Source organism: Monodon monoceros, unplaced genomic scaffold (assembly GCF_005190385.1).
Source record: "Monodon monoceros isolate NGI ecotype Baffin Bay Population unplaced genomic scaffold, NGI_Narwhal_1 Super_Scaffold_21, whole genome shotgun sequence".
Lineage (NCBI taxonomy): Eukaryota > Metazoa > Chordata > Mammalia > Artiodactyla > Monodontidae > Monodon > Monodon monoceros.
The window spans coordinates 15,116,043-15,140,494 of NW_021703778.1; the positions used below are offsets into that span (position 1 = coordinate 15,116,043).

General features: G+C 40.3%; 1 protein-coding gene across 4 annotated transcripts in view; it reads right to left on the reverse strand.

The window, feature by feature from the left end:
• The window catches only part of PLXDC2 (plexin domain containing 2), a 406,453-nt gene extending 382,360 nt beyond the window's left edge, over window positions 1-24,093 (reverse strand). Inside the window, exons 1-2 of one of the 4 annotated variants that reach the window (XM_029239268.1) lie at window positions 23,997-24,093; window positions 22,431-23,201 (exon numbers count right to left, since the gene is read on the reverse strand). In XM_029239268.1, coding sequence (XP_029095101.1) covers window positions 22,431-22,542 — 112 coding nt within the window. In that variant the 5' untranslated portion in view covers window positions 22,543-23,201; window positions 23,997-24,093. Of the gene's footprint in view, window positions 1-22,430; window positions 23,408-23,546; window positions 23,777-23,804; window positions 23,923-23,996 lie in introns of those variants that run through there. The other 3 variants (XM_029239267.1, XM_029239269.1, XM_029239265.1) reach the window with 3 other exon arrangements.
• Between the last annotated feature and the right edge of the window lie 359 nt (window positions 24,094-24,452).

The following is a 24,452-nucleotide window of genomic DNA, read 5'->3' on the forward strand; positions in this document are numbered from 1 at the left end:
TTTATTATCAAAGTTAACTATTCAGGGAACTCGGTCTTAGACCTGTGAACTTGCTAAGTTATAGTGTTAAATTTAGCTTAATAACTATATAATAGAAAGAATATTCTAGGTCTGATCCTGCCTCTATGACTAGTGTTGGGACCTCTGAAAGTCATCTCAACTTCCTGCGTTTGTTTTCAGTTATTTCTCTCTAACAGGAATCATTTTGAAAAAACTCTACTGCCTGATCTACTCAAACCCTATGAAATTTTAGACTTTTTGAAGATCTGAATCACTATTTTTAAGCAAATGGAAGCAGACTGGTTCAAGCTGTTATCATAAAATACTAATACATACTTAACCTTAACTTGTGACAAAAAAGTAAATGGATATATGTCCAAAGTCTACATTCAGAAGAGCACACTAATTTACGTGAATATCTGTAACACCTACCATTTGTGGCAACTTTTTATCCCCCAGACTGGGTTCTAAGGATGTTCCATACTTTAAATTTTAATCTTCACAAATATCTTGAGGTGAGCATTATCACTGCAATTTTACAGATGAGAAAACCAAGGAACTGAGGGTGAAGCAATGTTACCAAAATCACAGGATTAGTAAATTATGGGACTGGGAATTAAATGCAGGCCAGATCTTTCAGGCTCCTGTGAGCTGAGCCTAGACTATTCTACTTTGTTTCTAAGTTGAAGGGAGCAGATCTTAAGCACTGGTTATGAGGAGATTTAGCTTAAATTTACAACATCAAGAGTCATCAGAATTCACTAGTGATCTCCACAATCCAGTTTGCATTTGTCACTACTTTTCTAATCAACGAACAGATTGTAAAAATCAGCAATTATATCATATTAACTTATCCTAGGATCCCAATTACAAAATGACCGTGAATATAAATTCCAATTAAGTATAATTCAAATGGAGCTATTTGAACAAGCTGTGATTGTATACATCTTAACACTGGAAATCCAAAACAGAACAATGATAACAAAATTTTGTCACCAGCGTTAAATGCAGCATGTATATAGCTGAATTATGTAGTTAATGGTTAAAAAAAAAAAACCTCCTAGAGTAATTGAAGGCTTTTGTATTTTCTATAGTCATCTGCATTTTGCTCTCCATTCTGGATATGAAGAATCACTGAAGGAAACGAGTAAATTTACAGTGTAAAAAATGCACATAAAAGATAAATACGTTTTTACCAATTTTTAAAAATACTAAGCCAAAGACAATCAGTATCCTTAGTGAATAATAATCTTAATTGATGTCATAAGTAAACCTCTTTATTGGAAAAGGCTTACTTGGAACAAAAAATATCTATGCTCCTGAGTAAAAGGTTATATAGTAAATGGTATAAGCTATTGGTTTTATAATACTAATATAGTAAAAATTAGATAAAGTTCACCTAAGGATATATGAAATCAAGAAAATTATAATTTCTCGACTATGATCAAGAACACAAATTTATACAAATAATTGGAACAGGTTAGAGAGAAAGTTCACTAATAATTGTCCGTGGCACAGCAGAAAGAAGACCAAGTTTGAACTTTGGTATCATAGTTTCATTACCTATTCTCACTATCTGTGTCATCTTAGACAAGTCTCTTCATCTCCTGGACCTTCTATTCCCTTATTGAGAAGAAGTTCATAGTAGCATTTATTCACAATAGCTAAAACATGGAAGTAGCCCAAATGTCCATCAATGGATGAATGGATATGCAAAATAGGAATTTTATATGATAGAATATTATTCAGCATTAAAAAGGAAGGGAATTCTGACACATGCTACAGTACAAATGAGCCTTGAGGAAGTCATGCTAAGTGAAATAAGCCTGTCACAAAAGATAGAGACGAATCTGTATAATTCCACTTATATGAAGTACTCAGGATAGTCAGAACCATAGAGACGGAAAGTAGAATGGTGGTTGCCAGAGTCTGGGGGTGGAAAATCAGTAGTTAATGTTTAATGGGTACAGAGTTTCAGTTTAACAAGATGAAAGGAATTACGGAGATGGATGGTGGTGATCACATTATAAATGTATTTAATACCACTGGGCTGTACACTTAAAATGGTTAAGATGGTAAGTTTTATGTCATGTGTATTTTACCACAATTTTAAAATCTGGGGGAAAATATTGATGTGGGTGTGAAGATTAAATGAAATATTATATGGTAAAATTCTTCTTAGGGTTAAAGTGCCACGTAAGTGTGTAGTGGCCCTTTGGTTTGCCTACCCAAACCATCCTCTCTTCTCCTTCCGGAAATGGAGCTGCCCCTAATCCCAGTCTGGCTCCATCTGCATTGCAAGAAGAGAGATCATTCCTAAAATGAAAAGTGGTTGAGAACCCGCAGTGTGCCAAGCCCTGAGCTAAGGATCCAGCAACGAACAGTGGACCAGGTCCCTGCCATCTAATGGCAACAGAGAGAACATTATGTGGAAAAGATAAAGAAACAAATGTTTTAATGGAGGAAAAATAAAAAGGTAATTTCAGAGAGTGGCCACTGTCTGCTGGGTGGTCTGCAAGACCACTATTAAAAGATGACATGTGAACTGAGACCTGAGTAACAAAAAGGAAACAGGAGGATCTGCATGGGAAGCATATCCTGCATGAGAGGAAGTGAATAATAAACACTGTGGTTTGTGATGAGATCAAACAGGTAGGCGGAGCGGGGCTTGGGGTGTGTTGCTCACACAGGGCCTTGTGGGCCATGGGAAAGAGACTGGATTGTCCACTTACTTCAATGGAAAGTCATTGGAAGGCTTTAAACAAGGGAGCGCCGTGATTTCATTCATATTATACAAAGGTAAAGTTTAATGGAACCCGGCCTCCTGGCCACAGTGCCATGGCCCTGAGGTGGTCGAGGAAGTCCTTTGACAGGACTTTTAAACTCCAGACTGGGAATATATCAGGCTAAGCCCTTCCAGAGTGGTCCACAGTGGCTGAGGCCTGAAGATGAGACTCACTGTGTGTCCTGCCATGTGGACCAGGCAAGCAGAGGAAGTCTGATTAGAAAGGCAGAGACAAGCTAGATTTCATTTGCTGATAAGAGTCCTAACTTTATTAAATTAGATGCTATTATTGTTGTTATTATTATTGTAGTTGTGGGTTATATCAAAAGCTAGTAGTGTTTAAAAAAAAGCTAGTGGTCTGCATACATTATTCGTTTAAATCTTCCAATAACCCTTTGGTGCATTATTGAAAGAAACTAAGAAGAACAATGAAGCTGGTGCTCAATTGACAGCCCAAGAAATGGCGGGGCTGAGTTGAGATCCATATCTGACTCCCTCATCCCGGCTACCCATCAGCACCACTCATGGGTTCCACTTGTGACCCAGACCCAGCACGTGGTGGGAGGGGACCCTTCTGCCCACTACAGGAGTGCCCACAGGCAGAACAGGAGAAAGAACCAGCAGCGGACAAACCAAAAGTCAGCTCTGCAGTTCACTCTTTCCAAACTGCTATTGTTGAAAACGGAAGAATATAGAGTCCCTTAACCTCCAGGGTTAGGGAAAAGTAAATCAGTTCACAAGTACTGACTCGGCTGGATGCCTGCGTCCCTCCTTGCAAAATGGTGAGCAAACACCCGGGAAACAAGACTTAGGCAGCAATTATTAAGTGAAATGTACAACTGATCAGCAGATTAACAGGTGCGCCCAATACATGCAGGAACTCAGAAAAAGGGCAAGGGACTGTGACAAGACCTCACAGAGGACCCTCTGGTAGTGATGGAAGCTGCGAGTTGAGTTGTTTTATATCAGTCTAATATTTCAATCTTCGCTCTATAGGATTAAATAATTGACTTAAGGTCATTTGAGCTTACACTTCTCAAAACTGTTTCAAAACCTCCAATAAGTTAAGGAGGCTAACAAGCTGATTTGTCTTTTTTATTTGGACTTAAATATACTTGATTACAAATTTAAAATGCTGTATTTATTATTACATGTTAGAAAACACTACAGAGCCAAAGTTAACAAAAAAATACGTAAAATATCAAAAAATTGTGCTGTTTTAATTATTTTATAGATTAACAAAGCATTACATCACCTATTCTAGACACGCAAGTGGGCATTTAGAGCCTGGAAGTTTTACTAAGAAAAAGTGACATAAATTCACTGAATTATAACTATTTTTTTCTTCTTGTTTTACCAAAATACAAGTGATAGAAAGACTAAATGGTTTTATGCTGGTGACTTTTTACTAATATCTTGTCAGGTTAAATATTAAAGAGTTTTAAGTGAACAAGAAATTTTAAAAAAACAAAAAGGAGAGACATGTGTTTCTGATTTACAGGAAAGCATATGACAAAGCCACTTATATAGATGAACAATGATAAATGACCTAACAAGTTCAGTTACAAGCTGAAGGATCATTGTAGATGGAGGCACATTTATAATCCCATTAGCATTTCTGCATGTCTTATGAAACAAATTCACTAATTTTGCATTTTGTTGTTTTGGTCTACTAAGTAACTACCTTATGGTATATCCACAAATACCATTAAATTATCAGAACCCAACCTAAGCCATGTCATTTTTCATCTTTCACTTTCTTCCCCATTCACTCATTTCCCCTGTCCCTTCCCCCCACACACATACACACACTGAAGGCATGGAGCAATGTTCCAATTACTAAGAGAAACAAATTTATAATCTTTCCTGAAAGATAACCTACAGCTAAGAAGGTTTTATTGGTTTTAACTTTATTCCTGTTTTTAATTTCAAACTTGCGTAAGGCCGATAGTTTATTTATTTATTTTTATAACTTCAAGCTGGTCAGGAATGTCTTGCCGGGTATCATGTTACAGATGATAACAATCAGTCCTTTTAAAGTCTTCTAACAATTTTATAAAACAACTGTTGATAAAACTCTAACTTGCTTTGAAGGCAATATTGGGAGAAAATAAATACCTCTTTATGAGTTCACCATTTCTTAGTGAGAAGAGAGCTCCAAAGTTTTTATGAAAAAATATTTTGATCTTATTTCCTTGATTGCTTAAATACAAATAAAGTTTAGAAAACTCATAGTTCACAATTATTTACTGAGTACCTACTATATGCCAGGCACTTTTTTAATCACCATAAATATTCATCTCGAAAGCAGCCATAAAAATGAACTACAGCAAGGAAAAACAGCTCTCTTTCCTTAGTTTATTATTTTAATTCCTGGTCTACCTATTGGTAAAGAACAATGAAGTCATTACTCCCTTTTCCTTCAGGGTGTGATGTTGGCTTAAAATCAAAAGTGCATGAAAACTAAACAAGTTATTTTAAATGTCCTTTTTTCTAACGTAATTTACCTCGTTATCATGTTACAAACACTTTGTAGCCCAGGCTAAACTGATAAAATAAATGAAACATTCATTTTTCCTCCTGCTACTTCTTAAGATAAAATTCTCTTTCCAACAAACTTTATTTCAGAGGTTTCATGGATTTGATGACTTCAGGTTACATAAATGTGAAATCATTCAAGCCTTAATTAAATTTTTATTAGATGCCACAGCAATTTTCTTACATGTGATATAATAAAGGATTCCGTGAGTCAAGCTACATTTTGGGAGAGCTGTGATCATCTTCCCAGGGACAACACTAGTAACATAGTTCACCATATTCATAGCACAGTTACATTCTCAATCTGCCTAGCTCTCTACTGGCTGCTTCTCCACACCTACAAGCAGGTTCAAATCTCCCATTCTGGCAAAACCCTCTCTTGCCACTAGGTTCCCCTCTGGCTGCTTCCTCTCCATCAATTCTTTCCCAGACATGCTTTTTTTAAAGACTGCAGTTTCATCCACGTTACTACCTTCTCATATTTTCATCACTTATCTTATGAAATCTGGCAAAAGCAAGCCCTCATTCATCCACTCCAGCTAAATTTTTAGTCTTACTAAATTCCCAGATGCCCCTCCTTGCCAATTCTAATGACCTGCTTTTCCTCCAGCAGATCAGCCTCCCTCTCCAGGTACCTTCTCCTCATTCTCCCTCCTGGACGCCTTCCTCCAGACACCCTTGCGAAACCACCTCTCTAGGATTCTGACCTTGACCCTCTGCTCTTCTCCGTCTTTTCACGCTCCTTGGCTGGTTTCCACAATCACTTATATATTGATGATTCAACGTCTCAATCTCGTCCAAGACCACCACCTGGCAGAGTTGATATCTCCCCTGGGATGCCCCATAACCATCTCAATACTCCACAAGCCTAAAGCTGAACTCATCTTTCCATCCCCCAAAGCACCTGGGGAATTTGGGAATTATCTTAGACTTTCTCCTGTTGCTGGAAGCCTTCACCACTTCTCATCCTTATTAATCCAGTAGTTTCTAAATCTGGTCTGTCTCCAGGTCTGTTCCCTCCTATCTGCTCTCCATACCAATACTAGAGAGACCTTCCTAAGAGGCCCACCTGAGTTTGTCACTCAGCTGACAAAAATCTGTCACTGGCCAGCTGTAACCTTTAGGAAAGAGTTCAACACCCTTCTATGGTTGAGGAGGCCTTTCTTGGTCTTTCAACGGTCTCTCCCCACAGGCCACGGCAGTTCCCAGAGAACATGCTGTTTCCTGCCTCCAGGCTATTCTCTCTGTTTGGAGTGTATTTCTATCTTCTCCAGTCTCCTAAATCTCACTCTCACTTCAAAGCAAGACTGAAACAGCTCCTCCAGGAAGCCTTCCCTGACCCTTTAATCTAAATCCTATAGTCCTTTTTTTTCTCATCCATAGCACATTTCTCCTCTCCCCCTCGGGCCTCCCTCTTTCTCTCACCCCACATTTTCTGAGAATTACCTCTTTAACTTCCTATTTTGAATAATGCACTGTAACCCCTACATGGCAAGGACTATATTTTTTATCTCTTTACAGCACAATGCTTGGCACATAGAATACATCTAGCAAATGTTTGCTAAATGAATAAATAATTCTGCGAACTAAACTTCATCAACACCAACTTCATGGCATATTAATTTCAATGTAATGCATAATATAAGACACATTAATGGTGTTGTTTGAGAGTGATGGAACAACTCCTTGTTCCTATTAATCATAATATAATTAAGCCAGTTTCTTCCAGTTTATAGGCTAATCCAACTGTGTAATCTGGGTATCTTGAAAAACTGTATTCACTTTTGATTATATGAGCGAACACTGTAACAGCAGACATGTATTAAAATGGTACCCTAAGCACTATGCCCTACACATGCACAGAGACATCGTATATTGGTTTGGTCCTCAGAGCCCACCCACCTCTCTTGAGCAATTCTCTCAGGCCCCCTTTGGCATTCCTGTTCCTCTGCCTCTGTAACCCCTATACCTTCACATACACACACAGACACACACACACACAGGCATGCACATGCCCACACACACTCTTAATGACTTCTTGCTGTTGTTGGTCTAACCAGGGGCCTGCCTGTCTGGTCTGTTTGAACCTGGACACTGTCTCTTTACCACCTCTGTTCCACAAGGTTTCAAACAGAAAGGCCGTCGGTGACCATTGCTCCTCCTTTTAATACTGATAGTTTCCAAGACACATGACCTCAACCCAAAACATGACTCTCTAAAGTCAACGGCCACTGACACACTAGTGTAGGCGACAGTAGTATAGGAACAAGGAGTTGTTCCATGGCTCTCAAATAGCACCATGAGTGTGTCCACTTCTTCCGCCCATGTATGTAGGGCTGTCCTGACAAAAACACCAAAGGCCTCCATGTAGTTCTGTGGAAAAATGCTAAATAGGAACTGCTCAGGGAACTCTGAATATTTAAAGGCTTTTATTCATTTCTTATTTTGACATTTCTTATCTTCCATTCACTGATGAAATCTTAGGATAGCTGTCAGGCTCTTACACATATATTGCTTACCTTTTCAGATAAATTCACTAAGACACACGTAGCATTTTGGGTCTCTTCATAAATAGAACGTCGCAATCCAAAAAAGTTAACTGGTCACTCATCCAAGGGAGTTGTGTGATCTTATACAGCAGTTTATTTATCCCTAGAAGCAAGTATGTTAATAAGGTCAAAGAATTATTTTCTTGCTTCAAAGTAGATGACACAGTAGAATTTTATTTCGGGTCCTCGGCCCGGGCCGAGAAAAGAAAACTGTTTCTGGGAGCTTCATCTCACTTTACACAACATGAGTTTGTTAAAAATAAATTCTTTGAGTGTTCTTTTAATGTACGTTTTATTGGAATAATGTTATTCAAATCCAAAGCCTCCCCTAGGCTACGGCTGAGTGAAAGGGAGGACTGAGAAAAAGAGCAGTGCTTTGTATTCCAGGACCTACTCCTGCAAGTCGAAGCCCGTTGGAGGGGCCTCTACATGCCATCTGATGCTCACGTGGCCATCAAAAGTGCTAACTGGCCTTAATTCTTCCTACACCTGCAATAGTACCACTGTGTGTGATTATTACTGTACCAAAGATGACATGGTTTTATCTCAGGCAGTTGGAAACATGGGTACCTCGGTAGTTAGTATCTTAAATTAGTGCTGAAAGCCTCCTCAGTCTGCTCACCATTCTGCGGAGAACTCCTTCCCTGGCTCTGCCCTACTTTTTTCCCCTTGTTTACAGTCTTCCCTCAACCTACTGCTTCCACACTTCCTTATATTTCTGTGGCAACCCCACCAAACCTGCAGAGAACAGAAATTTGTCACTGCAGATAAGTAATTCTGCTCCCTTATTACAGATGAAGAAATGGAGGCTCCAGGAGTTAATATTTTCGTACAAGGTCACTCAACTGGTGAACGGTGAGCCAAGGTTTGGACCCAAGCCACGGCTGTCTGGCATCAGAAGCTTCCTTTAACAACCGTAAGGCAATCAAATGCTGTCTCCCTGAGAGAGCCTTCCCCCAAGCCCACCCCTCCCAGACCCTTGCCGTAGTTCTCCTACTAGACTCATGCTATGTCCATGTCCGTGTTTCCCTGTAGATCACATCACTTAAGAATAGAAACCGTTTTTTACTTTTATCTAAAACAGTGAATTATGAAATTAAACTTATTGGACAAAAATATCTTCCAACTAAAATTATCCCATTGGAGGAACAGCTGAACTAATATGAAAACTACTAGGCGAACAGAGCTTTATAAATGGATTTCAATCATATCATGGAAATGTCATATATTTTAAGCATGCATCACACATAAATGTGTAACATATGGCAGTCCCCAACTTACGGGTAAGAATGTGAGATAGAATGGCTAGGTTTCCAATTAACCTACACAAGCCTATTTCACTTCTAATAAAGACATCGATTTATTCCTCCATTCACTTTTTAAAAAATTGATTACTTATTGAATAAGTGAATAGATAGAGGAATGAGTCAATGAATTTTAAAATTAGAAGTAAAACAGACTTTGGGGGCCTTTATTCAATAAGTAAGTCAACCAAGTTTAAATTGAGAAGCTACTATGTGCTCGGTGTTATGCTGAAATATAATCTTACCATTCTTGTTTTCTTCTTAAATTTTTAATGATCTGGAAAATCCCAATAAAAAAGTATTAAGTAAATAAAATGGGACTTCCCTGGTGGCACAGTGGTTAAGAATCCGCCTGCCAATGCAGGGGACGCGGGTTCAATCCCTGGTCCGGGAAGATCCCACATGCTGTGGAGCAACTAAGCCTGCGCGCCACAACTAGTGAAACTGCACTCTAGAGCCCGCGAGCCACAACTACTGAGCCCGCGTGCCTAGAGACTGTGCTCCGCAACAAGAGAAGCCATCGCAATGAAAAGCCCGCGCACCGCAACAAAGAGTAGCCCCCTCTTGTCTCAACTAGAGAAAGCCCGCATGCAGCAATGAAGACCCAACGCAGCCATAAATAAATAAATTTTTAAAAAAATAAAAATAAAATGCATAAGCACTGGCTATGGATCAACTATTTTCTGCTTAACACTTTTTTGCCTCTTAATCCTGGGTACAGATTAATGGGCTGACAAAAGCTATGACGTGTTAAGGTTTTCTCCTTTCTACTTCCTGGAATGTATATCTAGATCCATAAGAAAAATAAAATAATAGGAACTGCAGGGAAAATAAAAGGAATACACCAAATTAAACATGAAGAAAGAGTAGAAAAATAAGACCTAGGTAAAAGAATTTAATTTGTAAAATGAGAAAGGGACAAAAAATTACTTAAGAAAACCAACAGGGAAAAATTGATTGCAGTCGCAACTTTTGACTCATCTGATAAATCTCACCTAATGTCTAAGCACTGAATTATTTCAACGGTCACTGAGAGGACACCTCCCAAATGAACTTACTCAAAAATTTCATTTAACAAATACTTATCGAGTACCTTCTGTATTCCAAACACTCTGAAAAGTGCTAAGAAAACAAAAAAGTACAACAAACGGGGTTCCTACACTCACAGAGTTTACAATCTAGTAGGAGAAATAGTCCTCAATCAAATAATTATTCACACAACAATATAATTGAAAACTGTGACAATATAATTGAAAACAAGACTCTTTCAGTGGCAAGTAATACATCTCAACTAAAAGCAGTAATTTTCTGATTTATGCTATCAGAAAGTCTATCTATAGATGGATTTAGATGTATATCTTCCCAACGCAGCAACCCCCAGAATAATTTTTTTAAAAAGACCCTCTCTCTTCTAAAATGTGTAGATAACATTTAGGCAAGAATTAATTGGCCTGAGGTCCAAGATGAAAGGTTATTATGAGTATCCACCTTTGGGACACATGCTGAACTGTCTGGAGAAGCAAGACATTATGATAAAAGGCCCAGGTGAACAACATAGAGTCAGACAGATGACATTCCTAAATGATGGTGAGGTGCTGTTTCTGAAAGACTGAACATTCCCAAATAATGAGAAGGTACTGTTACCAGAAGAAGGGGGTAAGAGATACTGAGCAGATGACACTATTAGATGCTCACTCCATAAAATTAGTGTGGAATATAGGAAGAGCTTGGGAGAGCGTTTCTAGAGAAGCAATAAATAAAAAGGCAAGGTGAGAAAAATGTACTTGGAGAGTAACAAATACAAGTCGTTGAGTATATCAAAAATTCTGACGAAAACTTCAGCAAGTAGGTCATGTTCAAGACCTCAGAAAGACTTAACTCACATCAATGGGTTAACTCACATTCTGGGTACAGATTAATGACCTGACAAAAGCTATGATGTATGCAGTATTAAGAGACCTTTAAGACTCTTTCGCTGAAAAAATGTTTCAAAGGCCGCCCAGTGGTTTGTATCTGGAACTCTTGTAAGTATCTAATTTCAGGGAACATTTCCCAGTTTGCATCTTTAGCTTTGAAATACCTGGAAAGCTGTTCATGCAAATTTCATAGTTCAGTCTCTAATTTCTATTTCATTCATTGTTTATCCATACATCTTTTTTTGTAACTATGGAATTCTCTCCAAGGAAACAAATGAATGTATTTTAATACTTTATCAGACAATTCAAGTTTCTGGATTATAAATCATTAAAGTATCCCTTTCTCTGTCCTTCCCAGCTTACTGTGTGACTCGATCATTCTTAAACCACCATTTGTAAATGAATTCTCAGTTCTTCACAAATGCATGTGACAAATTCCCTTACTCTGAAGTCACTCAATCTCTGGTTTCTCTACACATTTTAATCATGGGCATTTAAATCTCAGGTATCATGTTAAAGAAATTATGACTGAGAAATTCTGCCCAAAGAAATATGTAGAAATAAGGTACAAACAAAACTCTTTGCCTGAGTGATAAATCTGAACAAACGTAGTACCATCATACCAAGTGGAACACTGACCAGATTCCTCCATTCTACGAATTTTCAAAGAGGGCTTCCTGTATTTGGAGCTAGCGATGCAGTGGTGATCAGTCCCATACAGCCTATTGTCCTGGGCAGCTCACAGTCCAGTGCAGGCAGGGCTGTTACACCACTGACGATAAGTGACAGGATGAGGAGGTGTAGAGTGCACTTTGGCAAGGTACTCATCCCAGACATAGACCTGGCAGAGAAACACTGAGAAATGATTCAATAATGCTGAAAATCAAGATGAAGCTGAGACCTGAAGGACAAATAGCCAAGAAGAGGAGGAAAGGGTGCTCCAAGAAGAGGGAATGGCATGTGCAGTTTCTCGGGGAAAGAGAGTATGGGAAACTTGGGAGAGCATAACGGAGGAAGTGATGCATTTGAACCTGGACAGGTAAGCCAGGACCAGATTACTGAGGGCTTTGACCTCTAGGGCGAGACCCTTAGGAAGACAGGAAGGTATTTTCAGCAGAGGAGTGACACAGATCTTCATTTCAGAAAGATCTTTCAGGCCATGGAATGAAGAAGGGATTCCAGCAGGACTATGTTGGAGGGAAGGTGGGAAGCTGTTGAAATGAACTAGGCTAGAAATTATGGTGCCTGCCAGAGCGAGGATAAGGGAACTGGGGATACAGAAAGGCAGTCTCAAGTCAGACATCAGTGCTTGGTTTCAGAAAAATCAGCTTCTTATTGGCTGTGCCTATTTTACAGACGGCTCTTCTAAAAACAGCTTGGCAAAACTGAGAGAGCACAAATCTGGCTTCCTGCGTGAAGCTGTTTTGCAATGTCCAGACAATGAGACTATCACCTGCAAATGACTTTGAATCATGCTTGTTTTTAAAAATATCTGAAATGAACACAGATGTTAAAAAAGATAATGAAGGTTAAATAACAAAGAAATGAAACAGCCTGCCTGGCTTGTCCGTTTACTCCTGATTAAAAACTATCCAAATCAGTATGCATGAGTTCAGAGCAATGGCCACTTATAAACTGTGCTGAGACGGAGATGAAGTTAGGAATTTCAAATCAAGCAAATTACAAACCTTTAATTTATAAATGCCTACAGTCTAAATAAAATCATAAATCTATTACCTTTAAATGGTAGCAATTTGTAAAGTGTACTCTCGTTCAATGTAGATCGGCCATGGAATTGATATTAATTAGCTAAAGAGCAAACATGAAGGAGAATCCTAAATCCAGAGGATTTCACCATTCTCATCAGAGCTGATTCTTATGAAGCAGCAAATTTAAAGTCTTGCTTGGTACTGCTATGCTGGTCCAGAGATAGGTTACTAGAATGACCCTGTAAAACTGTCAGTTCCATGTTTATTTACCTGGCAACCACCTGTCATTTGTGGTAGTTTCTAAGAAGTTAGGAATTAACATACTTTTCCTTAGTTGAGTTGTTCATTTTAATTAACCTATCGTTTTCCCCTCGTATTGCCTAAGAAACAATTAGATGTATGGTTAGTATCATGATGTGATCAGGAAAACAGCACTAGCACTCAACATCATTTCAACGAAAAAAGGTCACTTGCCAAAAAACCGCTATTAACAATTTGTTATGAAGCACAGTGGTACTTGTTCTGGCTTTTAGATGTTGTAGAAAAGAAATTACATCATCTCCAAGTTGTTTAGAAATTGAAATCTTTACCAAATGACCCTGAGATATAATGTGATTTCAATCAAAAGTTCAACAGAGTTTTTAGCGAAACCTGAAAAGTTTATTCTAAAATAGGTATGGAAAAGCAAAGAGCCTTGTAGAATAGCCAAGACACTTCTGAAGATCAAGAAGAAGGAGGACAGCTTTGTCCCACCAGACATAAAGACTTGTTATAAGCTAAAGTAATTAAGACTGTGATATCTGCACAGGGATAATTATCAGGGTCCCACACGCCTTTATCTTTGAAGTACTTTATCTCGGAAGATCTACCAGGGCTTATCCCAGGTTTTATATTTTAAAGCAGAACATTCACAGCCCCAATAACCCATGAATTCTACCTCTAAATAGAAGTCCCACATATGAACATGAAGAGATGCATGCAAGGATATTTACAGCACCAATGTTCAAAACAGCACTGACAGGCGAGGGAAATTAAGAGGTACAAACTTCCAGTAAACAAAATGAATGAGTCACAGGGATGAAATGTACAGTTTGGGGAATATAGTCAATAATAATGTAACATCTTTGTATGGTGACAAAGGTGGTTAAAAGGTACAAATTCCAGTTGTAAGATAAATAAGTAGTAGGGATGTAATATACAACATGATAAACGTAATTAACGTTACTGTGCATTATATGTGAAAGTTCTTAAGAGAGTAAATCATGAGTTCTCATCACAAGGAAAAAGTTTTTTTCTTTGTCTTTTATCTTGTATCTATATGAGATGATGGATGTTCTCCAAACTTACCGTGGTCATCATTTCATGATGTATGGAAGTCAACTCATTATGCTATACACCTTAAACTTACACTTTGTTATATATCAATTATATCTCAATAAAACGGGAGTAAAAATAACATGCCACTATTCCATTAAAAAAAAAAGTACTGATTTTTTTGTTGATGGAAGACTTGGATAAACCAATTGTGGAAAAATAACTGGAAGACTAGATAAATCAATTGTGGGATAAATCGACTGGGAAAATTAAGAGCAACACAATTACATGTAATACATGTGTACAAAATAATAAGTGACAATTTAACCTCAATCAAAATTGTTTCACAACATATTTATAAATATTTTGCAAGTCTTGCCATATTTACAAATATTACTATAATATTCTGATACAGGAAATATTTTTACACATACTTCATGTCAAACTAAAAGCTTTCATAAAATCCATTTAATTTGAATAAAAGAATAAAGCATTTAGAAAACTATGCAAAATTTTAAAATTCAAATTATAAAACAGATAAGATATATTATGCAAGATATACAATATCCTACGATGTTATATCAGCATATGAAAATAAAACATTGAGCAACATCTTTATAATACAGCAAGAACACTTTCAAACTAAAATGTGAAATGGCATTTTTTTAACCTCACAAGTCAACTTTATTTTTATGGGGCATTCAGAGCCTTCAAATAGGTGTTAAAATATTCTTTAAACTTTTGTCGTGTGACAAAAACTCAAATGACCTTCTCTATTCCCTCTCCAAACAAACAAGAACCAAAGAACAAAAATGCAAATACACAGCAATATGCCTTTTAGTTCAATTCTTGTTTCTTGGAATACAGAAAATTGTAAATAATTGAAACTAAAATAGATTTAAAATATGTAGACTAGCAATTAGTGACATAAAGTTAGGACAAGTTGATTGTCTACTAAAAGGACTAAATTACCAAAAAAAAAAAAAAAAAGTAATTATAGGTGTATATTCCCAGGAAATATAAATACTAAAAAGTCACAATTAAAATAGCTAATATCAGTCAACTATACTTCACTTAATATAAATAAATAGCTAATATCAGATGATATAATTCTTGAAAGAAGTATGCATATGTAGTCACTATAGCTAATTTTAAACATAAAACTATAGCCTAGCAAAATAATTGAGAGGTTTTTTTAATCAAAAGTTCAGAACAGGATTCATTTAAATATCAGGAACCCATGTGCACTTAAAATATGAGTTAGTATAGCAAAAATTACTTCGTATATACTTTTTCATGAATATTTTGCAACGCAGATTACACTGATGTAATTTCTTCATAGATCCTTTTTCAATGTATTGAAGGAAATGGATAACAAAGGGAGAAGGGGAGGGGGCAACCAAAAGAAGTCAGATACTGCTATGCCTGCAGTAAGGTCAATGGGCTCTTTTAAACAAACAAACAAAAATATACCAATTGAATAATCAGGTTCATGGGGTCAGTGGTAGCTGCGGTCTAAGTTGTATCTTGGAGAGAATTACACAAATATGTATGTTAATGTATACAGACTTAGCATGAGCTATACCCTAAATGCACCTACAGGACTACTTTACATCTTGAAAATCATTATTACTTATGAACTCCACATTGCAAAATGATAAATTCTGCCTGTCTTACTTCCCTTTTAGGGTTTAGGGAAATAAATATTTTATTGGGTCCAAATTACGGTTTCAGAGAGAAAAAGTTGGGAGCTACTGCTACAAACAGATACATATAAACACAGAGGATATTATTACTATCTAAAAAACATCATTGCATGTTGAATGCTCCATATTCCAACTGGACCAAAGAACACATTATGCTCATCTAAATAAACCAGGGTGTACCTACCAAGCAGCAAGCTGAGAGAGAATTTATCAGTTTTATGTAGACTTCTCCTATCACTGAACACTCCAATATGTAGAAAATGTAGAAAACTGAATATGTAGAAAATGTAGAATATGTAGAAAATTGGCTTTTAAATATTCTGATTCTTATGCAGTTTATCTGCAGGGCAAATTTTCATTAGTCTCTCTATATAGTCTCATAGCCTCAATCAGCTAAGCAGGATGAGACCTTGAGTAATATGTATTCTAGGGAAATTTTCCAGTTAATGAGTGAAAAATAATAGGTGGAGGAAGAGGGGGGAACTAAGTCATAAGATTCCAGAAAAGTAAAATGAAGTCATTCTGCATCCCTGCCTCTATGACCCTCTCTTGACAAAATCACTGGCCACTTTCTACTATAACGCCTGAGGGAGAAACAGTGAGGACAGCTGATTTTAATTTGGAAGGGAAAGGAGAGTTACTATTGCTTAGATGTGTTTGGCTGGCCTCTGGAGGAAGGGATTACAAGTCTGTATTTCAAGGAAGGTCACACAGTTTCTGACCCCATGTTCAGATCTACAGTTTTTAACAGGCTGCTGACAAGACCTCTAATTCTATTTAAATACTCATATCTGTACCATCAATCCATATCTTACCACCTTTTTAATTAAAGAGGGCAAAATAAAAACAAGCCAAAGAAAAAATATGCAATGGGTTCAAAGTCTGGTTACAATACAATGTAGAATACTTTATATTCTATTCTCTCCTCAGATATTATTCTGTTCATTTGGCCAGGCAATATATGACACAATAAATTGTGGGAGAAACTGTCTTAGTAAAAGCATTACTACTTAGTCTGTCACTCTGCAGCAACTTCCTCAGTTGAACAGAATCATTGTCTGGAGGATAGTGAGGGAAGACATCCTGTGTGAACCTCAGTGAAGAAGAAAGACTTCTCAGAGTGGAATACTGGGAAGAGATAAAGCTTTGCAAAATATAAATATGTGCTCAGAATGAAGGCGAAGGACTGGAGTTAGTCAGATTAAAAGAAAGCAGAAAAGCAACTTTGTAATATACAACCTTAGGTATTATGGTGACTGCTTTTTATTTACTTATTTCCCATCTCTACAACAAATACAAGATTTTAAGGGAGAAAAGCTGGACAAAGCTAAATGAGAGTAGGAGAGATAAGATGAAGACCCAGGTAAACCAGTACAAAAAATGCAGGCCAGAGGTTTATATACTTGTTGGATGTGGGCCACAAATTATGCTCTGAGCTTTCAAAAAACCACATGTTTTAAAAGTAATGTTTCTGGTCACTATTTATAATGTCCAGAAGATGCAAACAAACCAGTGCAGAAGAAGACCAACTATATCTGTTATTAAGACACAAGATCTTTCTCTCTGTGTCTGTCTGTCTGTCTCTGTTACTTGGGGAGCAGATACTGTGCAATGCATTGCACCATACCACCTCCCCCAATAACAGCCACCATAACAAGTTTTAGGAGACTTATATTTTTAAAGCCATCTTCAGGGTAGGTTAATGGCATGAGGCCTAAGCACAATTCAGTTCAAAAGTAATTTCACAAAGAACTAAACTTACTTAATAGGGTTCGTCTCCACTGAAAATAGAGCACCACCACTATATATACATATTATGTACACATACACACATATACATACACACACTGTACTTTAAGGTATCAGATTAAGTACTTCTGGTTTCTGAAAATACAGTCAGAAACCGGAAGTATAGCAGAATGGCGGAATGAACTTTTTGAAAGTTCTATTAACAGAAGGTTTAAGGTAAATATCACACAGCAGAACCATTATGACAGACCTCTGGATCCTATTCTCTCATTTTAAACTATTGTTCTCTGAAGCCCACTGTATTTTCATTGCCATCTTACTTATGGAAGCGAGTCATAAATAGAGCAAGAAGTATGAAAGTCTCCCAAGGTGACAGTCTAGTCAACAGTCCAGCTTGCACTGTAATTCCAGTCGGTTCAGTCAGTGCGACAACTATTTATTGCATGCCTGTGTGGTAGATGCCACAGAGGATTCACAAGTGAATGACAGCAGAGCCTGATATGGTCTAAAAGAATATATGAAAAAGAGATGCCGAAATGAGAAGGAAACAAACAAACTCCTACGATACCAAGCAGAGTCAAACCAGTGCCTTAAAAAAGGCCTAGAGTTCTCGGAGGGCTCTGAGACACCTCATCCTTTTGTGAATGGTGTCACTGGAGATAAGTCTGTAAGAAAAAGTAGAAGGTGGATGGGTGGAGATGGGTTAGGGAAGGAAGGGCAGGAGGCATGGCATGGAGGTGGTAGCGCCTGGTACACACTCTGGGAACATCAAGAAGCCTCATTTGGCTAGACTGTTAAAGACACGCAGGGGAGGGTGAGGTGGGAAAGCAGTCTGAGGCCTCACGGTAATGGCCATGGTGAAGAGACTACTGAATGTAGTGGGGAACCAACTCAAGACTTTAGATCTGATGGTCACAGTTGACCATGAGACCATTCATCTTCATAAATATACTGTTTCTGCAATAGGAGATACCTTTTAGGAAGCAAAAAACTGAAACCAAAACTATTGAAAAGAATCCATAGTATCTACATCTCTGCATGAAAGTGTGTGATTCTTGCAGAGATGAAATCTGTGGGGAGGAAATTAGTATTTTCCATTCCTAAGTTTTACTCAGGCACATTCTCCTTGGTAAGAACCTGTTTCCAAAGATCAAACTTAAGAAATGCAGAAATTGTCCTAATTGTAATAATCCCAAATCTCTCTGCAAACATCCATGAATTTCAAGCCTTATTTCTGAATTAAGTGTTCTAGATCACAGTTATGTCTCATTCCAAACTTACCCAACCTCAGGCTTCAACTTCTATCTATCCTCTAAAGGAAAGAGACTCTCACATTTTTATATTGCAAAAATTTCTGTATGCAGTCAAGAGTCATTGATTTTAAAAAACCTGTGATTTTCTAATAATCTGACCCATGTCCATTTTATAGAGATATTTGCTTGAATTAACCCTCTGTCTTAATCCTTTGCTCCAGGTATGTCTGCATATAGTTAGAAATTTTGTACTAGTGACAGTATGTCTCAACAGAGATACTCTTATAGCAAACTCCACAAATTAGTAATATTTCAAACTAAGTTTTTTAACTCTAATGAAAGCAGAAAATAATAGGAAAATACCCAACTAGAAAAACAACTAAATGTAAACGATCTGCTAAAAATAAACTACTTGTTTCTAGAACACGGCAATATTAGAAAGTTTAAAAAGTGAAAATTCCTTGGGGTCCTAAACTATTATTGCTCTCCCTATAGTGGTAACGAACTTCCTTGTTGCATTAAATCACATTTAAGAGCAATAATCAGGCCAAAATATAACTACATATTTTAGGCCTTTTTTCCTGATTTAAATTTTAGAATTCTACAAGATATGACTGCATCTTTCTCCTTTGACATTGTTACTAAACTGTTTTTCAATCAGTTCAGGATATAAAGATGAATGTATAACAATATGGAAATGATTTGAGATTTATAAAATTTAACATTATTCTAAGCTTATTTTTCTCTAAACATTGGTTGAGGTATACTATTTAGTGTGGGCAAATACTTTTCAGATATACATAGAATACATTCAATCCTAAAAGAAAATTCACTATATAATGAACTTTTAATCACAAGAGAGATAATTTTAAAGTATATTCTTGAAAATTCCACAACGTGTTAATAATTGCCAACAGTGATGCGAAAGAGAGTACGTGGGGTTTTCCACTGTACTTATCACACCACACGAATGTATTCAAGGTTTAAGTCTACATGTAGGGAGTATTATATAAATATTAAATGAATATTTAATTTCAACGAAAATGGGAAATATAATAAACTCTCATTGTTTTAAATTGCCACTCATTTATGAATGTTAAGTTGAAATATCAAAAAATACTGCACATAGGAAAGAAAATACTGAGGATCACTCATCTCAGGTTTGGGAGAGAATGGGAAGGAAATTAGTGGTTTCTCTGCCCTCTGGTGGCAACAAAATCAACTGCAGCATTTCTAAAGGAATGCATAAAAAATGTCCTTTATGAAATCAGACTCCCCTGCCCCCAACCCCCGCCAAAATGTCTGTAAAAAAATCCTGATTGCTACATGCCGAATTCCAAGCCTGTCGGACTTTTAAAAAATTTCCTGTATTGAACTTTTTAGCTAGACTATTTTACAAAGGAAACTATATTTTTTCTTCCATTTCATTGCTGTATTTTAGGTATTACAGTAGCCTAACCATTTAATTCCAAGATTATTTAATAAAATGAATGCAGACTGATAACCAGGAAATAAGTTACTTCATTTTGTAATAAATCTCAAAAAATTTGCTGAGAAGTATAAAACTATTCCTTTTTTACTCAATCCTGTAAAGATGTGGGCTTCTAGAGTAGTTTTCCACCAGAAATACTGGTTTATAATACCTGCAGCTCTATGTTGAACAATTTACGTATTTCATATTCCCCAAGTCAAAGGCTTTTAACTATCTGTTCAGTTTTAGAGTGGAGTAAATTTTATCCTCAATTTGAGAACTCAGAATAGTAAACTTATTGTATGCATTGTTCTTTTCTCAGTTAACATATTATTAATGAAAAAAGTTCAGGAAAAAAATAAACATTTGCTGACCTTTTATTTTTTTTACTGTAAATGCATTATTTACTCCCAGTGCCGAAGAGGTTTTCAAATAAACAACTTGGGATGAATTTTTGGCACACGCACCTCTCTAACCTCCTTTGGAAAGAAGTAAATTGCTTTCTTTAAGCAATTATTTATTTCATGAAGATGCCCATGAAAACTACTGTTGCACTTCTTAAAATAAATGTGCAGCTTTCCAGACGAGTAAAAGTCTTTTTGTTTACCAATGAAATGTAGCAGAGAAATACACAGAAGGTATGATCTATTGATATAAATAATACCCAGTCAAGAACAACCTATGTCCATCTATGCAGAACACATTATATGCGATAAAGACAAATCAACATCCAGGAAACTTGCGTTTTATTCACAGCTTTAAAAGTGTTGTCATCTTGTTGCCCTCCCCCCGTCCCCCAACACACACACACACACACACACACACACACACACACACACACACACACACACACACCCTCCAATCATAAATTGGAGCAGAGTCAGAATCTGTGCTTTCTCCATAAGAATTTACACCAGGGGCAGACACAGTGTTTCGGCTGTCTCAGCTCGGTAACATTTCATTCAAGGACTTCCCTTCAAGATTCACCCCACCTGGAATCCCCAGGTGCTCTCCCTAGCCTTCCATCTGCGACTGGCAGGTTTGACATTTGCGGACGCCAGTAGACTTCCTGAGGAACCACTTACCGTTTCCCCTCCTCAGGATTAAAACAGAACAAAACAAAACCTTGATTAGCCTCATCAACAAGGTTTTATTTCCTTTTTCTTTTCCCTGTGTCTTTGCTCATTCACCTCCTCTCGAAGTCTATCCATTTCTTCCCAGGGGGCAGAAATGGGGAGCAGGCGCCCGGTTCACAGTGGGCAGGGTGCGGAAGGCAGCTGGACCTCCGGCTCAGCAGCGCCTCGCCAGGAGGAGCCGGTGCGCCCAGGGCGGCGTCGCCGGCTCCGCGCTCGCCCCGCGGGGCGCGGCTCCGGAGGGACGCGCACCTGGCTGGAGCAGCCACCCCTGGGAACGTGCGGGGCCGGGGCTCCGCGTGGGGGCAATATCAGGCCACTCGGAGGAGGCCCTGCATGTTCAGGCCTGTCTGCGAAGCCGGCCGGCGGAGGACAATGGGGCCAGTGGTTGGTCTCCAGAGGGGCGCCCGCCCCACCTCTGCCACCTCCTTCCTTCCTCTGCGTCCCGCCGCACCCACCCCGCCTCACTTCCAGCGCCCGCTCAGCCCCAGACAGCAAGAGGGAGCAGAGGTGGGGATCGCCTGGGGGGAGGAAGGTGCGGCCCCAGGGAATTTTCTCCAGCAGAGGGGAGCTCTGCAATCCCCGGCTGCCACCACGTCCACCCCCTACCGCCCCCTTCGCGCACTCCCTTAGTTTACCCCAGCAGCAGAGAAGGAGGAGGGGCCGGGGAGGACACAGCCCAGGCTGCCAGCTCCTGGGCGAGGTATCAGCGTAAGGTTTGCTCTAACCCCAGAGCCCTCTCTGGGCGCGTCCGGGGAGTCAGTACCACTCCCTGCCAGCCGCTCAGGTGAAGCAAGCGGTAAATCCTTAAGATAACCCCCAGTCCCTACCACCCTACTCATCCAGCCAACATTCTTCTGCCCATTTGAGAAGCCCAAGTTTAGTCGAAATGCAATTGCAATAACTTTGCCAAGGGCACAGGTGGGGAGGGAGTGGGTTAACAACGGGGTGCCAGAGAGGTCTTCAGCTGGGCACAAAAGCAAGAAGCGAAAGTGGATCTTACCATTGACTTGGTTTCCAGGCTTCCCTTCAGAAAACTGAAACCGGTCCATTAAAAAGTGGCAAAGTAACACAACTCCTGCAGCAGCCAGGTCGGCCCTCGGGAACCTCGCCATGCCGCTGCCGCGACCTCCCTCCCCTTCCCCGCCAGTACTTCTCCGGCACCCTGTGCCCCGGGGCTCCCGCTGGGAATGGGAACAACGGGGCCGAACGCTGAGGACTAGTCTCGGCGGGATGCAGAGGCCTTTGTAAATTTCTCTGGGACTTCACACCCGAGAGCCGGGAAGAGGAAGAAGGGAGAGCGAGGGGAGCGCAGTCCTCTCCGGACCTCCAGGTCTCTCTTCACAACTTGCCACGACACTCGCAGCCCTCACCCCAGACACACAACAATTGCGGAGACGAAAGGCCACTTGAGCTGGGGCTGGCAAACTCTCCCTTCCGCACAAGCAACGCCACCCCGGTGCCCGTAGACGGTGACTTCCGAGCCCCCGCGATGCGCTCCACTGGGTTCAAAACAGATCTAATTCCTCAGCCAGCGCGGGTGCCTGTCCAAATCCAAGAGGGCTGTCGGCTCGGAAGGAACTTTCCCCAGTCCTAGGGTGGCCCCCGCGGAAGGTTTGGGTTTGCGGGAAGGGGGTTACTGTGGGATGGCGAAACCCCTCCGACAAGTTTTTCTTCTTTTCTTCGCCCCGACGCTGGGCGCGCGTCCTTGCTCGCAGCCGGAGGGATGAGCAGCCCCAGAGCTGAGCCCCGGGAAGGCTCGGGCTGCAGCAGTCTGAGGTCCGAAGGCAGGAAAAATGTATTGGGGAAAAAAAGAGAGAGAGAGAGAGGAAGAAGAAAGAAATGGGGAGGGAAAAGTCAGGCTGAAACCTATCGGGAGAGGGTTCCTCCTGGCTAAGGAGGAGGTGGCCCCAAGCCCCGCCGAGCCCCGGAGTTTGGTGGCGGAGGAGGCGCCGCCGCCGCCGCGCTCCCCCGCACTCCAGCTCCACACTTTGGGGAGGGAAGGCAGCTCGCAATTTGCCAGATCTGCCGCTGCATTTCCCCCCCCCCCCGCTTCCCTCCCCCTTGCTCCTCCAGGCGTCTCCCACCTTCCTCCCCGAAACCGGCAGCTAGCACCGACCTGTCCAATGGCTGCACTTTCCTCGGGGCTGGCAGAGGAGTCGCCGAGAGATTAAACCCGGGGAGCAAGGCAAGGGGGAGTGAGAGGGCACTCCGGCCCGGCGTGCCCCCCGGCAGCCGGCGGCCTGGCGCGCCGGGAGAGGAGGCGAGAAAGCCAAGCTAGGAGGGGAGCGCCGGACGGCACCTCTGCGCTGCCCGGGCGCCATGCCCGCACCCGGCTCGCACCCCTGGCGGTCGGGCCAGCGGTGCCCGCACCCACCTGGCCCTGGGCCGCCTTCGCGCCCGCCTGCGGGGAATCGCGGCCCAGCGGCCGACCCTGCGGGCGCTCGCCGCCGGTGGGGTCTTCCTGGGCGCTACAGGGTTAATTACAGTTCGCCATTCCCGGGAGGGCGTGTGCGGCGGCGGCTGGGGTGTGAAGAAAGCAAACCTGAGCCCGTATTCGCTTACTGACCCTGCGAAGCCCCTTCGGACCCCCGGCCCGCCGGGCGGGTGGAGGAAGGTGGCGCGCGGCAGCTTGGACCCGCCGCTGCGGCTTTGTAAAGTGTCAGCGGGAGCGAAAGCGAGAGTTTAAGGAAACAGGAGGCCCACTGAATTTCCTACGGGGGCTTTAACAGGCTTTCGCTGGCTGGTTTGTTTTTGTTTTTTCAGCTCGCGGAAGTGCTTCAGCGTTAACCCTTTCCAGCCCTTTCAGTAAGTTTGCACCTTATTTCGCAGAGTTAACCTTATTTTAAAGGGGTAAATAAAAAGAAAGGAAGGAAAACAGCATATTGGTTAAAAAAGTACAGCTTCTAGAACCAGACTGGGCTAGAATTCCACCTCCCCCACGAAATAGCTATATGGCTTTGAGCAATATTCTTATTAGTGCCTCAGTTCCCCATCCATCAGGGGAGAATTGTAGTTATGCCCT